The sequence below is a fragment of the Xiphophorus maculatus genome, chromosome 9, assembly GCF_002775205.1.
Source record: "Xiphophorus maculatus strain JP 163 A chromosome 9, X_maculatus-5.0-male, whole genome shotgun sequence".
In the NCBI taxonomy this organism is placed as follows: Eukaryota; Metazoa; Chordata; class Actinopteri; order Cyprinodontiformes; family Poeciliidae; genus Xiphophorus; species Xiphophorus maculatus.
The window spans coordinates 9106651-9119141 of record NC_036451.1 but is presented as its reverse complement, the minus strand read 5'-3'; the positions used below and the strand labels follow the sequence as shown (position 1 = coordinate 9119141).

Below are 12491 nucleotides of genomic sequence, written 5' to 3'. Positions count from 1 at the left end.
GTATTCAGTCCCAAAATCTATCCTCTTTCTATTCTATGTTTTACCCAAGGCCTATTCATTGGGTAGTTCCCTGATGGGTTCCATAATTTCTACACTGTTGGCATTTATAGCCAACTTTACATCTAAAGTTATCCTTCTTGGTAAGATATTTGACCAGTGTAAGCAATGGCTTGGTGACAACAAGCTTGAGTTACATGAGTTCAAATTTAGCCAACACAGCAAATTCTGCAGAGTTAAATCAACACTATGCCGAGTCTATTTGGTCCTTATCAGAATTGGTGTTAATTTAACTCTTACAGAGTTATTTCAACTATAGTTATAACTCTTTCAAGTGTTAAAATTATTCATTTTCTTGGTGAAATAACTCTGAAAAGAGTTAAATTAACACCAATTCTGATAAGGACCAAATAGACTCGGCATAGTGTTGATTTAACTCTGCAGAATTTGCTGTGAAATCTGTCTACTACGTAGATTGCAATAAGATATAATAAAGCTTGTGGTTAAAATTTGGAAAAGATGACAGGTGTGCAAATGAGACTAATATTTTTATTAAATATATCACCTTTTTTCTTTTATTACATGTCAGTAACAAAAGTGTACATAGAGTTAGTCACTTTGGAATAGATCCACATAAAATACAATTCTCTCTCCAACAGCAGCATGTATACAGAGCCGAGTCAAGCGGCTCACTCTTTGTGGTCATGTGGTCAAAGAGGACAGAAACATCAACAAAAAAAAATGACAGCAGACACGTAAATATTGGAGGTAGGTTAATGTAGAGATACCCGTTTGAGAGGAGGCTCGGGAGAATTGCCACCCATCATGCTATCTGCAGACCCATGGGATCATGGGAAATGATTTCTGAGAGTGTAGAGGATTCCCAACTGAGAGCGTTTGCATTAACTTACAGAAACTGATGTATAATTTCATTAAATAAAAAAAAAACAATACAATAATAATAATAATAATAATAAAAATGGAATAAGAAGATCATTTAGAAAAACTTCTAAATGAGATTTGGTCACTCAGTGCTTTTGTTCTTGCTTGGTTTTTCTCAAACCAAACCTCCAGACAGCTCCTTAAGGGTAGAGCGAGCTCAACTCAGCTGTGGAGCTGTGGGGGCCAAGATACATATATACACTTTATACACTCATAAAAATAATAAGATAATAACAATAAGGCAAAAAAGATATAAATATTCATGAATAATTACAAATAACAAATAAAAAGCAATAAAATAAATAAGGCTATAGAGCATAATGTAAATGCATTAACATTAAAATCTCTTTTACAGAAAAAACAAAAATAGATTTTCTTTGTGTCTTTGGGATGGAAGTTTGTAGAGGAAGGGGGGTTTGGGGTTCAGGGTGGTTGGGACCTATAGCCCCGTAATGACAGTGTACCTGAATTAAACACCACCATGGACAAGGTCAATAAATAACAGCTACCCAAAAAAAAGGAAAAATAGTGGCTTGCTTCTTCGTTTCTTTTTTTCTTCTTCTTTTTTTCTCTCTTTTACTGTGAGATCGGTCAATCTCTTTAAGGACACTCGGCATCTGCAGGCAGGTCGCTGGAACTTAAAAGCTTGCCATTCCAGGTGTTCACGCACCAACATCGCCCCTTTTGTCCGTCCAGAGATGATTCACACTGTGGGGGAAACAGAAACAGAAAGCCTTCTTATTTCAACTGCTTTCATTTTCACATATCACGAGGCATGTATCAGCTTTAAAATGAAACGTGGTGAATATCAAGTTATACATGGTTTCAAAAAACACTCAAATGCCTTTCAGTATTATTACTATGGTTAAATTCCTGTATAGAGCGTCAACAAAAGTGCTAGCTCTGAGAGTTTTCTCTGGCTGTGTCAAATTACCTCTCCCCAACCTATTGCTGCACACTGCAAGTCAGCTGGCTCGATAAAGCTACTGTAGTTTTCCCTTGCCTACCAAAAAGACACTTTTGATAGAACATTTTCTGGACATGAGAAACATGAACAGTCATGGAAACTGAAAGAATACCACCCAGCATTTTTATTAATGTAGTGTTGCTGTTTTAAAGCTACAGCTGGGAAGCAATGAGTGGGACGTCTGAAGAGCGACCAACTGCAGCCGCTACCTAAGCAGAGAGCCTGACTAATTACACAACTAATAGCTTGTAAACTTGCTTAGCAGAACACATGTAGACTATATGGTATTACATAATTTTTGGGGGGTTTACATATCAAAAACAGAATAACACATGCATGGACAACATTAACATAAGAACTTTAGAGAATATATGAGAGTGATTTTGTTGCATTACAAATCCCAGCATGCTTTCCATATGTGTCTCATATAGGTAATAAATTAGATAAGTAATGGGCCCCAGATGGGATGGTCTACAGCTTACATAATGGCTCCGTGTTAATCACCTCTACAGGCTGGATGCAGAATAACTGTGTAAAAAGGAATCCCATATGGGTCCAAGATGTACTGCACAATTTAAACTGATTTAATTAAGGCCAATTTGAGACCCTGTAAGACCTGCTGGTGTTTAGTCAACCAAAGCAGGTCTCCTATGAGAAGCCTGAGAAAAATCTGCTTGAAGCTCACATACACAGGTTTGCTGAGAATGCTTGCAACAAATCAAATATAATTTTTTATATTTATGTATTAACTGATTTGAAAATACCAACAAAAAAAACACACAAAAAAAACTGTCTTACTATAACTTTTGTTATCATCTTGTGCAAATCTCAGCCTCACCAATGCCTAAAATCTATGTTCATCATCCTCAAAAGACACCAACCTGCTTGGGTTTGTAAAGGCCACGCTTGTCACAGTTGGGGAGGTAAAATTTGGTGAACTTCTCTCCTTGTTTCTCTTGGGATTTGGTAATCTTGTCCAAAGCAGTCACCAATTCCAGATGACAAGGACCCTAAAGAAAAGAACCAGTGGCAAACGGATTAATCAAAAACATTATTATCACTTTTTCGCAAGCAGCAAGCACGGGGGTTCTGATATTAAACTACAAATAAAACCAAGGCATAAAAGGAAACACGAGTCTCGTCGCATCCCTCTAATTTCAAACAGCGCACCAGCTCCCCCTGGTGGTCACCGGTCATCTTTAAATCCTCCAAAAAAACTTTCATCCTCTCAAAAATCTACATTTTCACGCTAGCAACGTGTGTCTCACCTGCTCCACCAGTTTCCTGCGAATGGCGATGAGTTTGGCTTTCATGCTCTCCTGAGCCTCAGTCACAGCCCGCGGGTCAAAGGGGAGACCGGGGAGGTAGCTGGAGCCGGTGATGGCTGAGTTGTCCATCTCAGCGTCTGGCTCTCCCTGGTCTGGTTGAAGAAACAAGCAAATGAATGAATGAATGAGAAAAGAGTCTGACTGGCAGGACTTAAATCACATATATGAGGAACTCGTCTGATTCCAGCGCTGCGGCTGTGGGATGTGTGACCGTGGACGTGGGAGGCCTACCTTGAGTCTGGGGCTCCGGGGTGGGCGCCGGCGCAGCGCTCTCCGTGCATACGGCCTGTCCGCGGGTGAGGGAATGCAGTGGCCGGGGGTCGCCGGGTCTCGGGGTGCATCTCAATCCGGAGCCGCACGGCGCCGTGTAGATCCCGCACAGCTCCCCTGCCTTCAGGGCGCAGGCGAGGCAGCATCCGCATCCGGGCTCCCGCAGCACCTCGGCACAACCGGGCGCCACCGCCGGACACTGGCTCAGTCGTTCCGGGGTGCACGGGGCGCATCGGATCGGTTCTGACCCCACCACCGGGGACCCCAGCGTCACCGTAACGAGCAGCGAGCACACAGCCACTGCCACAGCTACGTGCCTCAATCCACGCATAGCCAACATGTTCTGAGTATTAAATTGGAATATGTAATAAAGAGCAGTTCAGAGAAAATTTGCAGATGAAAAGGCGCCGTACTGAATTCCCACGATTGCTACTCTGTGCCTTTCGTTTGATTTTTGGAAGATGCCAAACTGTGCGTTGCGCGCAGCCGTATTTATAGCCGGTCGCTCTGTGAGTGTTTGACGCATCCGCGTTATGAATGATTTCTGAAAAGAAGGTGTAATGATACGATGAGCTCTGATTGGCCCGTCCGTGTCCGGTCATGTCGCTCATTTGAATACAACAATCACGTCAATATTTATTTTGGAACAGGCGGTGCTTGGCACGTATTGCTGACGACACCAGTGTTTGATGTTGCAATCAAGGACCCCCTCTTCCTACCCAACCCCCATTCTCACGCGGGTGCTACTCCAAACCACCGCATTTTAAGAACAACATAGATCCATTAAAGTCAGTTTCAGTTTATTTCCATAACTTGAAAGGGGAATGTGTTGTCACTCTGGAGCTGAGCTGGTGATTACTTTAGTGCCTGATTTCTGCTCTCACACAAACGAACCTCTATTTGTGACATTATTGTCTATTCATGCGTGTGTTTCTCCATTAATTGTCCTCAAAATAACGCCTTACACAACTTTAGGAAAAACTAAAAGCCTAATGAGCGCAAATTACGCACGCCCACACTGCGCGCAAAGAGCGTGGGTGCGCTGAGAACGAACTGGCCGCTCCAGTTTGACATGAGAAAGCAACCCGAGCACTACGGCGGGATAATAAAGCCAAGTTTCAGAAATAGCAGAGCGAATAAGGGTCGCCGTTTTTGCCAAGGGACGGGGCGACTCGGGACTTCGGTATGCGCACACAAAAGTCGGGCTTTGGAGTTCTTCCAGGAGCTGTCCCGTAATTACCCGTTTCCTGGGGATAATAATAGACCGGAGCTCTGAATCGGGGCAGTCTGACATGACCACAGACACGTCCCTCGCATCGGCTTCCTCTGGGGGGCTTTGAGGGTCCCACGCTAGAGAAACCTGCACGTTTTCACGGCTTGCTGCAAAGACGGCTTGTGCACTGTCACTCCTGCCCAGAATGTGACAACGTTCCCCCCATTTACAACCACCCTTCTATAGCATGCGTGCTTCCTCTGCTTCACGCCCTCACCTGGGTCTGATGACACATTTCAATTCACATCTCCTGCTCACTTTCTGATGCAACGCAACGGAATCCTCCTCTACATGCAACTGCCTAATGGGATTGCATCAGCTGACTACTGGTGTTAACCGTCACTCTCACTAATGCCCAGATTTCTACCTGAGTCTCCGACCAAACGAGACTTTAATATAATCTGGTGTTGCTAAGAACATTTTCTACCACCCATCTCATGAGACATCCATGTGTATAGTCAGGTATACAAATTGAGAAGAAATGTGTCATTTTATTTAACTGAGTCATATTCTTTTATCAAGGTGACATGCGATAAAACTGCTGAATTTTAAGCTAAATATTGAGTCAACTCATCGCCCCAATTAGTAAAAGTTTAAATATTAAATTCAGTTCTGAGGTAAATGTGGGATCTAACCTGGAGCTGGCAAGATGTACTTATTAAATTCTCCCGTGATTGCTGCACAGTACAAATTATAAAGCAGATATTGATTATACTCTAAACAATTACTACTCATAAATGTTATCTGTATTTTAATTGTTTTTACTATACCTTTTAGTGAATTAAGGAAGTTTCTAAAGGTAGTTTTAAAAATACAAGCTCTTTAATGAATATTTCTTCTGTAGAAAAAACAATAACTTCAGTATCATGTAAAACTGTCTTTTAAGAAATTTATGTCATGTCATAATGTCATTCCCTCATCAAAACCATACCTGAAGTGTTGCTTTAATGTTTTTCAAGCATGTTTGACAAATTCTTGAATGTCCATTGTCTTTTTGGGGTGCCTAAATATTTGCTCTCACAAAGCTCCACGGTTTTTCACAAATCTCTTCCTTGGAACTGCAGTCTCCAGCAGAGCATCGTCCTCACAGAGCTCCCCTCCGGTGCGCCTTACCCACTAAGCTCCTTCAGACTAGTGGCAGCAGCAGGTAGCAAACACTGGTGGAGCTGCACTCCTGCTGAGATTATCATACAAACTACTTCTCAGTCCAACAGCCGAAGAAGAGTTGTAAATGGCATAGTGGGGGAACATTGTTGTGATAACGTGAAAGAGTAGGAGTTTCTTAAAGAGACAGAGGCTATTTTAAAGGCTCAAATTATGAAGTTAAATAACTATTTATGTCATGTTAGATATATACAGCATTTATTTTCAGGATTGGAGCTAGCATACTTTTTTGATTGTGCCATGAAAGTTCACTATGTGCCTGGAAACTATGTAATTATATCCCTTTAAAAATGGCCCATTAAATTAAACATAAACAGTGTCTGCACTTTTAAAAGTTTGAGTGACAAAAATACTCATAAATTTGGACACACACATCAAATGCTTTAACCATTCATAATTTTAAAATATCTATATTTTGTGCAGTCAAACTTCCACAAAGTTGTCTATTACAGCAGTTCCCCAACAGCTTTTTGGGGGGGCATAGCAACCTTTTTACAGATATTTATCAGGCTAAGAGTATTTTGTGAAGTGTGTGTTTAGAAAATGAAGAGGGGGAAATGGAATAAAAATAAAGAAAAACAAGGCATTAATATGTTTAGCTGATAAGTGTAATGTCTTTCAGAAACAAGCAACATGCTTGTTGCTTCTCTAACTTCTATACTTCTCTAATACCTGAGAGAAGACCTGGGAGATGCATTTTCCTTCAGCTGGTCATCTCCTTTATGCAATCCAATACTTTTTAGAGAATTGCCTTTTTAAGGCTAAAGTATCGTTTTTCGTTTTTGTTTTTCAGTCAAGACATTTTAATTAATATGCCCTCGTGCTATATGGGTGATTTAAGTTGTTAATACTGCTGTTTCATATGTCCTTAGTTTGAATACTGGACTGAAGGTTGAATGTTCAAAAAGCACTCTAAGCTGCCCTTGGATGAGGGTTTTCATTTATGCTTGGGGTTACTGTACGTCGTTATGCTGCCCCATGACTGGCCCTGCTAATAGTCCTTATGTGAGAGTCATTGCTCATTGATTACACAGGTATGGTGTAAAGTTAACTGAATGTTTATATATGGTTTTGGAACTAATTGAAAGTAATGTCTTGGAAGTAAAGCAGAAGATGACTAATAAATTTGAACTTGTTATTCAGATTTCCTGTTACATTTCAGCAAATCAACAAAAGTTTGATACTGACCAAACTTTGTTTAGTTTTTGTCTTCGTTTAGAAGCAACACATCCTGTGTTATTTCATCACAGAGGCAAATAATTCTGACATTAACTGTAAGTCGTTACTTTATAGTTTCTATAACTTATCTTACCAATTAAATATTTTCTTAAATTTTTTTTCTTTGATGTTAAGTATAATATTTTGCTGCATAGAAAAAATATAAATTGTGACCAAGTAAGTTTAGAAAAATCTAAAAAAAAAAACAACAAAAGACCCTTTAGCAAGTGAAGAAAAGCTTTGATCAAATTCTCTGTACTACAATACAAGAAACGATTGCTGCTTGAAAAGAAGATTCAATTTGCAAATGCAGGCCACACCTAAATAGTAAAGACAAAATGGAAAAGGTGGAAACATTGACGATATTTGGCTGGAGTCCATGACAGTTTTTCAGCTAAGTAGAACAAGTCTGAACCCCGTTCGGCAAGGTAATAAAAAGTAAAGAAGAATATTTGGAGGTGAAAAGGGAGTAGGAAGGTGCGAGGATCCAATGAAGCTGTTGAATGAGATGCTTTTAAACAGAGGCTGAAGTGGGTTCAGGTATGATTTTAATCCCCAAATTGTATTATTTTACAACCAAATAAAGATGGCTGAAGAGCTCCATTATCACTTTTGGAGAGATCAAAGCTGAAAACATGGGCTCTTTTGAAATGTCCTTACATCTTTAATATGTCTAGAAAAGTGGAAGACTCATTTGTTTTTGTTTTTTTAAAAAACAAAACAAAAAACAAAACCAAGAAGCTCATAAAATGTGCTGAAGCAGTGCATGATGATAAAGCTGCTCTCCTTGTTGCAATGCATTAAAGGACTTCCTGTTGACTGAGAGTGAGCAAAACAAACCACACTTGGACATCCTGGAGAACAAATTGTATAAGCTGTACATGAAAAACATCATGTACAGCTTATACATGACGTTAATACTTTAAAGGAGAATAGCTTTTCTGCTTTTTTTTTTTTGGAGTTGTCACATCTCATTAAGCCAGAGCAGATTCAAAGCTGTAGAGATCTATTTTAAACTTTTTGTTGCTAGTCTAAGTGTGAGGAGAACGTGCAAAGAAAAGACACAGAAGATGATCGATAAAGTTTCTTTAAAATAGTTTAAACCATGCAAGTACACTGCTCAAAAAGATAAAGGGAACACTCAAATAACACATCCTAGATCTGAATGAAAGAAATATTCTCATTGAATACTTTGTTCTGTACAAAGTTGAATGTGCTGACAACAAAATCACACAAAAATCATCAATGGAAATCAAATTTATTAACCAATGGAGGCCTGGATTTGGAGCCACACACAAAATTAAAGTGAAATAACACTACACGCTGATCCAACTTTAATGTAATGTCCTTAAAACAAGTCAAAATGAGGCTCAGTATTGTGTGTGGCCTCCACGTGCCTGTATGACCTCCCTACAATGCCTGGGCATGCTCCTGATGAGGTGGCGGATGGTCTCCTGAGGGATTTCCTCCCAGACCTGGACTAAAGCATCCGCCAACTCCTGGACAGTCTGTGGTGCAACGTGACGTTGGTGGATGGAGCGAGACATGATGTCCCAGATGTGCTCAATCGGATTCAAGTCTGGGGAACAGGCTGGCCAGTCCATAGCTTCAATGCCTTCATCTTGCAGGAACTGCTGACACACTCCAGCCACATGAGGTCTAGCATTGTCCTGCATTAGGAGGAACCCAGGGCCAACCGCACCAGCATATGGTCTCACAAGGGGTCTGAGGATCTCATCTCGGTACCTAATGGCAGTCAGGCTACCTCTGGTGAGCACATGGAGGGCTGTGAGGCCTTCCAAAGAAATGCCACCCCACACCATTACTGACCCACTGCCAAACCGGTCATGCTGAAGGATGTTGCAGGCAGCAGACCGCTCTCCACAGCGTCTCCAGACTCTGTCACGTCTGTCACATGTGCTCAGTGTGAACCTGCTTTCATCTGTGAAGAGCACAAGGCGCCAGTGGCGAATTTGCCAATCCTGGTGTTCTCTGGCAAATGCCAAGCGTCCTGCACGGTGTTGGGCTGTGAGCACAACCCCCATCTGTGGACGTCGGGCCCTCATACCATCCTCATGGAGTCGGTTTCTAACCGTTTGTGCAGACACATGCACATTTGTGGCCTGCTGGAGGTCATTTTGCAGGGCTCTGGGAGTGCTCCTCCTGTTCCTTCTTGCACAAAGGCGGAGGTAGCGGTCCTGCTGCTGGGTTGTTGCCCTCCTACGGCCTCCTCCACGTCTCCTGGTGTACTGGCCTGTCTCCTGGTAGCGCCTCCAGCCTCTGGACACTACGCTGACAGACACAGCAAACCTTCTTGCCACAGCTCGCATTGATGTGCCATCCTGGATGAGCTGCACTACCTGAGCCACTTGTGTGGGTTGTGGAGTCCGTCTCATGCTACCACGAGTGTGAAAGCACCACCAACATTCAAAACTGACCAAAACATCAGCCAGACAGCATAGGTACTTAGAAGTGGTCTGTGGTCCCAACTGCAGAACCACTCCTTTATTGAGTGTGTCTTGCTAATTGCCAATAATTTCCACCTGTTGTCTATTCCATTTGCACAACAGCAGGTGAAATTGATTGTCAATCAGTGTTGCTTCCTAAGTGGACAGTTTGATTACACAGAAGTTTGATTTACTTGTAGTTATCTTGTGTTGTTTAAGTGTTCCCTTTATTTTTTTGAGCAGTGTATGTAAAATGAAATTTATATAATTTTTTTATTTTACTCCTGTAACAATACCCTCACCTGCTTTAAAGTTTGAGTAAAATCGCAATATGCCTGTTTTTTAAAGATTGCAAAAAGCATCTTTAAAAGAAGGATGTATTTTTGCTCTGGCAGTGTTGTTAATAATACATAGAAATAGGTGAAATAGGTGGAAACTACACCCATGATGGTAAGGCAAATTAATATTTGTTTTGCATTATTTAAGAATGAAAAATAGTAGCAAACCTTGACTTGTACGTCTATGGTGTGCAGCATTTGAATTTACCTAAAAATGTAATGATGGGTGCAGAACATATTTTTGCACATTTTTGCACAGAATAATTAATACACTTCTTAGTAATTTTTAGGTTTAGAGTTTTAAAATGAATGTGTCAGATATTGAAAAAAATATATTATTGATTAAAATGGTGTTTTTTTAAATCTATGTCATGCAAAAAAAAAAAAAAAAAAGTTACACAACTGTATGTGTGTGGAAGGTCACATGCTTTGTTTTTTCCACATTGCTTGAATAGAGCTGGTTCTTCTGTTAGAAGGTTTCATAATTTTGGTATGAAGTTAAAGGTTTTCTTCAACATGTTTCCCAATCTAAGCACACCTTGTGTTCCCAGCTGAACTGTGATGTAAAGATGATGTGGTGGAGTGGTGGCTCGAGGTCAGATGATCATCTGCAATCCTGCAGCTCTTCCAACCTAAATCCCTTAAAAATAACTTTTAAAGTCATCTGCTGCCGCATAAAGTCAGCTTTGTGGTATGGCAGTGCCTGGCATGGCTGGAAAAACACAGCAAGGGATCGTGTTTAATTAGCAGGTTGATGCAAAGAGGGAGAGACAAGCAGCATTAAAACATGTGAAGTATTCACATTGAAGAGCCACATGTCAGATTCTAGAGGCGGAGTGGTCAAATAAAGCCGAGTCATCCGAGGTCACGGACAGACCCACTTTCTCAAAAACATGTCCACACAGCGGGCTTCATCGCTACAAGCCGCCGCTGGGTTTGTGTTTGGGAAAAGCGTTGAAGAAGAGGGCTGCTCTCTCTCACCTCTTTCAGGTGTCACATGATAAGGAGATCAAAAGGCGCTTGGCATTGAACGTCCCAGGAGTGGAATGTTTGTCTTTGACGTGAGCAGCAGGGAAAAACAGTCATGTTGTTTCAGAGGGTGCTCACACACACAGTCAAATACAAATGGAGGTCTCCAGGATCCACGTGTGATGATTCAAAGCTTCCCCTCGTTTTCAGGGTGTGAAGAGCCGGTAGCCGCGACAGGTGATCGGAGGAAAACAGAGTTGTTTTGAACATCCCCTCAGAACAGAATCTACGTCTGTGTGAAGCCATGTTTATTGTGTGAGCAGCACTGTAACTTGGCTCTGCAGGCAGTTTTCATTCTTTAAATTTATGTCTGATTGTTGAAATTCTTCCTGCAGTTACAAGGATGGATAGTTTTCCGCTAAAGGAATCTCTCACTTTTGAACACGACAAGAGCCACTGTTACCTTAAAAACATATTTATGTCATCATTTTAGAAATTTTCAAGGTTCTGATAGTTCAGTGCTTTGGGGAAATATTGTAATTTATTGGGCGTTTTTGTGGTAGCCCAATACAAAGTAGCACATATGTGAGACAGAAGAAAATGACTTGTGGTTTTCCAACTTTATTTTATAAATACTTTATACAATTCAAAAATTTTAAATACAGTTACAGATTCAAACCACTGGTATATTTTTCGACCAGCTTGGCACATCTAGACACTGAAATCTATATATTTTCATCTATTGAGCACATCTCAAGGTCAGTTGGACTGGAAGTACTTAAGTCTGGACTTTGACTAGGTCGTTCAACTGTGACGAGCATCTCTGTGCCTGCTGAAGAAAAGCATCCCCACAATATGATTCTGTCCCCACCTTTTTTCACCATTGTTTCCACAAATAACCTTCTTCTACACAAAATTTACAGGGTCTTCCACTTGACTTATGGAAGGAGAACTTATTGTTGCTTCTTTCTTGACATTCTTACATAAAAATCAGAATTGTAGCAACTATGAATAGTAATTATTCTGACAACAAATTCTCCCACGTGAGCTGTAGATCTGTAGAGCTAAGCAACCATTCTCAGCTTGACTTTTTCTAGTTAATGTTCTCCATGTCCAACCTTTAGATACATTTAGATAATATTACAGTTGTGTCATACTTCCTTTTCAGACATGAGCTGAACACTGCTCTGTAAGCTTTGAATATTAATTTATAATTTAATCTGCTTTAAACTTCTCTTTATGGTTCTGTTTGCTTGCTAATGTTCCCCTGAGTTCTCCACAGAGAAGCCATATTTGAAAAGATTAAGGAACAGACTACTGGACTCTATAAATTAAGAGACATATGAAAGCAGCAGATTTTATTTGGGAAGATCAGAGCGAAGCGGATCTGAATACAAATGTATCATACTTTTCAGAATTTTATTTGCAAAACAAGAACCCTTTTTTGACTTTCTCTCTACTTCACTACCCTGTAGGTCCTATTTTGTAGGTCTGTCACATGAAATCCCAATTACTCAGAGGTTTGTGGTTTTAAGGAACAATGTGGAAAAAATGTAAGGGGTTACGACTAGTTTGCAA

General features: G+C 40.6%; 1 protein-coding gene across 1 annotated transcript; it reads right to left on the bottom strand.

Annotated features, from left to right (window-relative positions):
• Window positions 1–532: 532 nt before the first annotated feature.
• LOC102227082 (insulin-like growth factor-binding protein 1) lies at window positions 533–4012 on the bottom strand. The gene is made up of 4 exons (XM_023339058.1): window positions 3466–4012; window positions 3175–3326; window positions 2788–2916; window positions 533–1647 (listed from the first exon to the last, which is right to left on the bottom strand). Exons 1-4 carry the CDS (start codon window positions 3842–3844, stop codon window positions 1540–1542), a joined length of 768 nt encoding a protein of 255 aa, XP_023194826.1. The 5' UTR covers window positions 3845–4012; the 3' UTR covers window positions 533–1539.
• Window positions 4013–12491: the final 8479 nt, after the last annotated feature.

Coding starts and splice junctions, on each gene's coding strand:
- LOC102227082 (XM_023339058.1), bottom strand. CDS start 3,844: ATGTTGGCTATGCGTGGATTGAGGCACGTAGCTGTGGCAGTGGCTGTG. Junction 2,917..3,174: donor GCAGGAAACTGGTGGAGCAG/GTGAGACACACG, acceptor TCTTTTCTTTAG/GGTCCTTGTCATCTGGAATT. Junction 1,648..2,787: donor GCCTTTACAAACCCAAGCAG/GTTGGTGTCTTT, acceptor TTTCCCCCACAG/TGTGAATCATCTCTGGACGG.